An 8115-nucleotide genomic window follows, 5' to 3' on the forward strand; every position below is an offset into this window, starting at 1 on the left:
GCAGCTGAAGTTCTATCCTCCGGTGGTTAAGGACGGAGTGAAAGTGGCCAAGCTGAACCCAAAAGAGATAGAGGAACAGTGTAAGAGATGGAAATCACCCTTAATTGGATATGTCCTAGGAGGAAACCCTTCGTTCAAGGAAATGCTCAAATTCATCTATGGAGTGTGGAACTTAGTGACGACACCAACAGTATTTCTTCATGACGATGGTTATTTTATTTTTCGCTTTGAATCTATGGAGGATAAAATTGAGATTATTCAAAATGGACCTTATACCTTCAATAATAGACCCATGGTCTTGAAGGATTGGGATCCTGATTTTCAGATTCAAAACGAGTCTATGAGCATTGTTCCTATATGGATTAACCTCCCCGGGCTACCTGTCCATTGTTGGGCTGAGGAGAACCTAGGTCGAATTGCCAGTCTATTAGGCAAACCTATTTGCACTGATAAGCTTACAGCCCAATGTGAAAGAATTTCATATGCTAGGATCCTTGTTGAAATGGATATCACACAACCACTACCAGATGGAGTAACCATTGAGAATCCAGATGGAAGTAGCTGGGAGCAAAGAGTGGAATTTGAGTGCAAGCCAAAACTGTGTATCGATTGCAATAAGTTTGGGCATAGTACTGGTAATTACCAACAAGACATACAACAGGAGGATGAACTAAAACCGCATAAAAGGAAAAGGAAGAAGAAGAAAAGAATGGAATGGAAGCCAAAGCCAAATGACAAAGGAAATAATGGAAAGGATGTTTTGCCACAGGACGATGCTGAACAACACGAACCAATAGTAGAGGTAAAAGTGACTAATCGAGGAAAGCAAGCTGTGGTTATTCAAGGATCAGCTGGCAAGAAGACCCATAGAGATATAAACTATGAGGAGCTAGCTAGAAGGAATACATTTGCACCCTTGACAATCCTGGAAAGACCACCAAACAATAGTCAACAAGCAGCATCTTCTAGTAGTGGTGAAGCTCAAAATGCAGCTGAGGGAAACAGTCCTATTCATCAGAACCCTCCATGATCATTGTCTCTTGGAATATAAGAGGACTGAATAAGTCCTACAAGCAACGAGAATTCAAAAAGTTCTTGTTGCTGAATAAAGTAGATTTAATAGCTTGCCTAGAGACAAGAGTTAAACAACAAAGTGCTAAAGAAATTCAGAGGAAGGTTGGTGTAGATTGGAAATTCACAGACAACTATACCTATGCACCAAATGGAAGAATCTGGATAGGATGGAAAGTGGCAAATGTTAAAGTCATAGTATTGGATTGTTCTGATCAGATGATACACTGTTGTGTCACTGATAATAATTCATCATTTTCCAGTTATATAACTTTTGTATATGGATTGCACACTATTCATGATAGAGCCTCACTATGGAGAAGTCTGAGGAACATACAGACTAATGGACCTTGGCTTATAATAGGTGATTTCAATAGTGTGCTACATGTGGACGATAGACTGAATGGGATCCCTGTTCATCAAGCAGAGACAACTGACTTTCAAAGTTGTATTGATGACTTTGGGGTGCGGCAAATCACTAAGAGAGGCTGCAAATTCTCATGGAGTAACAAGAGGGATGCAGACATCAGAATATATAGCCATATAGACTGGGCATTTGGGAATGCTGACTGGTTTCAACAATATAATGGTGTGGAAGCTATCTACATGCTGTCAGGCTGCTTAGGTCATTCATCTATCATGATAACCACAGAAGTTAACAGGGTAAAAGTGAAAAAACCTTTTAGACTCCTGTATACAGTGATGAAGCTACAAGAATATAAGGAGGTCGTGCAGAATACATGGGGTCAACAGATCCAAGGTTACACAATGTACTCAATATGGAGGAAGTTAAAGCTAGTGGAGATGCAGACTAGAAGCCTCCAACAGGAACACTCTTCAGTTGATAAGAAACTATTTCAACTGAGGGAAACACTCAAGGAGGTACAGGGCAAGCTTAATGAAGACCACTTTAATAACTCACTGATTGAAGAGGAAAGAAGGACACTGTGGCTTATAGAGAAATGGGAAGCAGTACAGGAACAAATATTGAGACAGAAATCAAGGGCCACATGGATCAAGCTAGGTGACTGCAATTCCAAATATTTCCATGCTTACATGGAGCCAGACAAGCAAGGAACAAAGTTACCTGCATCTACAATGACCAACATATCAAAATATCATAGCCTAAACATATACAACTGGAGTTCACTCAGTTTTTTAGCACCTACTGGGTACAACAGCCACTGAATTACGAGGTATTGATATTAGTATAATCAGGAATGGACCACGCCTAACCATGAACCAGCAACAACAGCTCTTAAAGCCTGTAACATCTGAGGAAATAGCTCATATTATGCAAAACCTCCCTAGTGACAAGGCACCTGGCATAGATGGATATCCTACTGAGTTTTTTAGAGAATTCTGGCCAATTATTGGAAAGGAAGTCACAGAAGCAGTGCTGAAGTTCTTTGAGACTGGTAAACTGTTGAAAGAAATCAACTGCACAGCAGTCACATTGATTCCTAAGGTTCAAAATCCCACTTATGTTTTAGGCCTATAGCCTGATGCTATACTCTTTATAAAATCATTGACAAGGTTCTAACAACTAGACTTAAATTAGTTGTTGACCTGTTGGTAGGGCCTTCACTATCTTCATTCATTGAAGGCAGGAACATTCTTGACAATGTTATAATGGCACATGAGTTGATCAAGGGATACACTCAGAAAGCAGTCTCCCCCAGATGCATGATCAAGGTTGATATAAGAAAGCATATGACTCAGTAGAATGGAGCTTCCTAAACGCAGTATTACTAGAGTTTGGGATCCCCTATAGACTGGTAACTCTAATCATGGAATGTGTAACAACTGTTAGTTACACATTATTGCTTAATGGTGGCTTAACTCACAGAATTGAAGCAAAAAAAGGGTTAAGGCAGGGAGACCCCATGTCTCCATACTTGTTTGTGCTGGCAATGGAATACTTGAATAGATCTTTAAAGACACTCATCTAAAATTCTAACTTCAACTTCCACCCTAAGTGTTCAAGGCTACAAGTTCTTCACATTTGCTTTGCTGATGATCTACTGATGTGTTGTAGGGCAGATGACACTTCCATGAAGCTAATGATAGAAGCATTTGAACACTTCTTTGTTGTTTCTGGGCTCAAAGCGAACCTGGATAAGATTTCCTTATACATAGCAGGGGTGCCTTTGGAGTTCAAAGAAAAAATGATAGCTGAACTGTATTTGACTCTAGGTACTCTTCCATTCAAGTACCTTGGAGCTCCTCTATCCACAAGGAAGCTCAATATCCATCAGTGCATGCCATTAGTTGAGAAGATTGTAGATAGAATCAGAAGCTGGACCTCAAAGTTCTTATCATATGCTGGCAGGCTCCAACTCATTAAGAGTGTCTTGTTTGAAATGCAAACCTATTGGGCGCAGGTATTTTTAATTCCAAAGAAGGTTATCAAGATAGTTAATAGCATATGCAGAAGTTATCTATGGAGTGGAGTACATGATTCTAATAGAGCTCCAGTTTTCTGGGAAAGTCTATGCAAACCAAAAGCTGTTGGGGGTCTAAGCATCATCAATTATGAATTGTGGAATAAGGCTGCTTTAACCAAACTCCTACGGGCTATAATGGCAAAGAAAGATAAACTATGGTTTAGGTGGATTCATAGTCACCATATAAAACATAATGATGTTGCTACCATGAATACTCCAAAGCAAGCCAGCTGGCTAGTGAGAAAAATATTCACTGCCAGAGAGTGGTGGACATCTGATCTAACAATGATAAACTCCTTTGTGGTTGATGGAAAATATAGTATCAAGAAGGCCTATATACATGCTATGCCAAGTTACCCCAAAGTTCAATGGAAGTCACTCATTATGTTGCTAGGAATGATGCCTAAACACCAATTTACACTCTGGATGGCAGTGCAACAAAGGTTAGCTACAGTAGACAAGCTCACAAAATGGGGAATTCAGGTGCCCCAATCATGTGTGCTATGCGAAAGAGATATTGAAGAAACACATGGCTACCTATTCTTTGAATGTCAATACTCAAAGAGCATGTGGAAAGAAATGGTGACATGGCTAAGGTAACAAAGGAACATCACAAAATGGGAATCTGAAGTACATCAATGCCAGAAACCCAAGAAGAACAATCCTGGAAATTATATTTGCAGCAGTGGTGTATCACATCTGGATGGAAAGAAATAGCAGAAGATTTCTAAACCAGAAAAGAGAAGCCAAGGACAGAGCTAAAGACATTACAATTCAAATGCATATAGCAGGTCAACAAAAATGTAAATGGGGACCTATATTGAATACACTGAATAGTTATCCTAGTTGTAGTTTATAGCAAATAGGATAAAGGAAGACCACATTTTCTTAAGTGGTCTTGGATAGGCAACAGATTGCTTGTATAGTTTTTATTTTGGTTACCTTTGAGACCTGCTACTAGAGTCAAAATAGTGCAGGTGGTGTATATTGAAAATGGTTGAAATAAATTTTTTACTTTCGACCAAAAAAAAAATACTAGATTTTCCATCATGTTCTGTTTGTTTAGATGTGGACCTTTTTATATCATCGGGTATTTCGTATTCAAAATTTACTAACCCAATTAATTTGTATACATATCAAATAAATTCTTACAAAAAAGTTCTATATTTTTGGTACTCGAATCTCGAGATAATTAATTAAGGGTGAATAGATCCCGATCGTGTCACTATATTCCCGGGTTTTGGACTTACCAAACGTCAAATTGAGTCTTAATAGGCGTTTGGATATGAATTCCAATTTATTTATTTTTTCAAATTTGGAATTTCACTAAAATTTGAATTGAAGATGAAGTTGTGTTTGGTTATAATTTTTGCAACATATTTGGATGTCTTTTTTTTCAAAACCATGAAACATAATTTGTACCCCACAACTTGTAAAAAACATCAAAACTACCCCAATTTGATTATCCTACTTGAAATAAACAATCAAATGTTATTGTTTAACTGTTATCATATTCTGCTTTACTGCATTATACAGAAGATGCAAAGTCAATATCACATTTTCTAATTCTACTAACAAACAGAAAAGGTGCAAAAGCAGGCATAGCCACATATTTCTCATAAGTCATAACCATATAATCAAACTTCTAGTAGGCAGAGTTCAAGTATCAACTAGGACTGATGTTCCACCATCAGTCGCCAAAGATGTATCTGCCAAAGATGAAAAACTGATGGGGTCATTTTGTAAATTTTAAAAATATAAGATAAATTTGTAAAATTAAAAACTAGCAAATTCTCATTTTCAATTGAAAAATTGGTGAGAACCAGTTTTTTAAATTTGAAAATGGAATTTCAAGTGAAAAAAGAAAAATTGGTAAGAATGGGATAACCAAACATTATTTTCAAAAAAAATTTGAAAAATAGGAAAAAATTTGTATGTCCAAACGGGCTCTTAAATAGGAAAAAAGTATTACAAATTATATGAGAGGTTTAAATGCTCTCAAGGGTGGAGCAAAAAATTATTTTTTAAATGACAACCGAAGTACGAGAGCTTTAGAACTCATATGCATTGGGTGCAGTATTTTCATCATTATTTGACACTTTTAAGTAGATCTTGAGAGCTGCAGAACTAATAAATTTTTTTTCAGGATTTATTATTTATTTACCCAATCCCTGGTTACCACAATGAGCTTTGTAACTCCTCATCAACTGTAAGGTCTATGACGAAGGTCAGGCTGATGAGGACGTGGTCAAGAAAGCGATTGGTATACTTTTAAGTTGATAAACTTTCGAAGAAAGAATAAATAATAATATTCACCCTTCGAGGTGGCCGAGTTGGTTGAGCAGGGAATTGCCCAAATGGGAGGTCTAGGGTTCGAAATTCACTTGCATACAGCCTTAGTCGAGCTCGTCGCAGGGGGGCCGTCTAGGGCGGTTTACTCTCATGTATGGTTTACAGGGCTATTAGACAGGAGTATGGTTTACCTTGTGCGAGCTTCAAGGATAGCGGCTGCTTTTTCCCTTGTTAATAAAAGAAATAATATTCTAGGCAAATCTTGCATCGAAAAGGAAGAGAAAAGTAACCTTCTATCCGATTTTCGCATTATCATCTTTATAATTTCACTCCAAACAAACTAAATGTAGTAGCATGGACAGGAACATACCATCTTCCCTTACAATTGTACTGCTAGAAACTATATAGAGAAGGACACTACTCCCTTCGGTCCACAATAGGTGACCAATTTGTTTTTAGCACGCCCATTAAGAAAATACTAAATTCTATACAAAAATACCTAGTATGACTAAATACCCTTAATTAAATATTTAATGTGAGGAGTAAGAAAACTTTTTAGGGATATGTACATAAGGTTAATTTTGTAAAAACAAATTAAATTCTTTCTTGATTATATAAATGAACACTTATTTTGGACCAAAATAAAAAAATAAATTGGTCACTTATTATGTACCGTAGGAAGTAAACATTACAGTATTTGCTAAATTTAATGCCAATTGGTAGGACAATTGGTACTTTGTACTGCATTGGGAGTAAACAAGAAGATAAGGTTAAGACTGAGAGAAGCAATTGTTGAGTGTTCCTATATATAATCCTTCAAATTGATTGATTTGTAATTTGGTTAGTTGGTTCATCAATTAAATATCCAACATTATATATTTAAAATCAATTCTTGAAATTTTATACTATAAAATTTAGTGCATTTTTATAGTAACCACTAAATCAGCCAGCATCAGCAGTCCATTTCCCTTGCCAAAAATCAAGCACAAGTAAAGGAGCAAGTGGGGAAATTAAAAATTTGTATTTAGTCTTGTTGTTGAAGCTAATCAACAAATGAACTTGACTATGATCCTCTAACTGCTAAATAATTAATATCAACTTGATTAGGTTACTTATAATGTTAGTATTTTCTCAAGATTACTCTAGGAAAATTAACATTTAAATATCTACCCTATAATTAGCTGCTACTCTTCTTGAACATATCCCACCTTGTCCTTTCTCCTCTCTGATTTGTATTAGTAGTAATTATGTAATTAGATAACAATAAAAAACTATATAGTTCTTAAATGTTGGGCAAAGATGTCAATGGAATATAATTATATTGTGCATAGAGGTCAAATAGGTATATTTTGCATATAAATATTAAATCTTCGCATCACGCGGAATTCCTGACTCTGCCACGGTTTAAGCTCTCGTTTGTTCATAAATTTTGGCTACTTTTTTTCAAAAAAATTTAAAAATATTGTTTATTCATGGAATATGATCAGTTTTTAAAAAAAGTTTCATGTTCCCAAAAAGTGGTTTAGAGCAGTTTTTGGGTGAAATTTTTTTTCTTCCTCTCACAAAACTTCAACTTTTTTTCAAATAAAATGCATGTCCAAACACGACTTCAACTTCCAAAATTTATTTTTCAACACAATTTCAAAAACTCTTTTTTTTTTAAAAAATTCTAACCAAATATATATCCATATGCTAGCTAAATAGTTGGAATGTAAACTTAGTATAGGTAGTACACCTAATTTTCATGGTACTGCAGGGGAACATAGATAAAAGTGACTTAAGGTTTTGACAAGAAGTTCCAAGTTCTGCAGCCTAAGGTCGTTGCAAAATTATAAATAAGTTAAAAATAAGAAGAAGAAAAAAAGAATAATTAATTAGTGAATTTTTAAGGTTTGTTGGGGTTTGTTTGGGAAACGAAAACGTAAAAAGTAAAAGGACGACTAATTAGTAGTTTTTAGTTTTTTAGGTTACGTAACTAAAGTAAAAGTTTAAACTTTAACCCAAACCCTTTACCTTTAACGAACGACGACGTACCTAACTTTAACTTTTTTAACCCTTTACCCTTTCGTTTTGGTTTTACCGTTAAACCTAAAGTTACGTACTTTACTTTTTAAAACGGTTAAAAAGGTAAGTTCGTACCACCAAACTTTTAAGTTTTACGTTTCCTTTCGTCCCCGTTACCCTTTAAGTTTTTAAACGTTTTAACGTAAGGAAAACGAACTTNGTCCGCTCAGGGCCTAGGCCCTCACGGGTTTAAAATGCGTCACTAGGGTCTAAGGCTTGTTAACTTATATACCCAGCATCC

At 35.9% G+C, this 8115-nt stretch overlaps 1 protein-coding gene across 1 annotated transcript; it reads left to right on the forward strand.

Moving 5' to 3' along the window:
• Positions 1 to 1026: 1026 nt before the first annotated feature.
• On the forward strand, positions 1027 to 2259 carry LOC109220841. Its single transcript, XM_019385306.1, has one exon. It carries the CDS (start codon positions 1027 to 1029, stop codon positions 2257 to 2259), a length of 1233 nt encoding a protein of 410 aa, XP_019240851.1.
• The last annotated feature ends 5856 nt before the right edge of the window (positions 2260 to 8115 follow it).

The sequence above is a fragment of the Nicotiana attenuata genome, unplaced genomic scaffold, assembly GCF_001879085.1.
Source record: "Nicotiana attenuata strain UT unplaced genomic scaffold, NIATTr2, whole genome shotgun sequence".
NCBI classification, from domain to species: Eukaryota; Viridiplantae; Streptophyta; class Magnoliopsida; order Solanales; family Solanaceae; genus Nicotiana; species Nicotiana attenuata.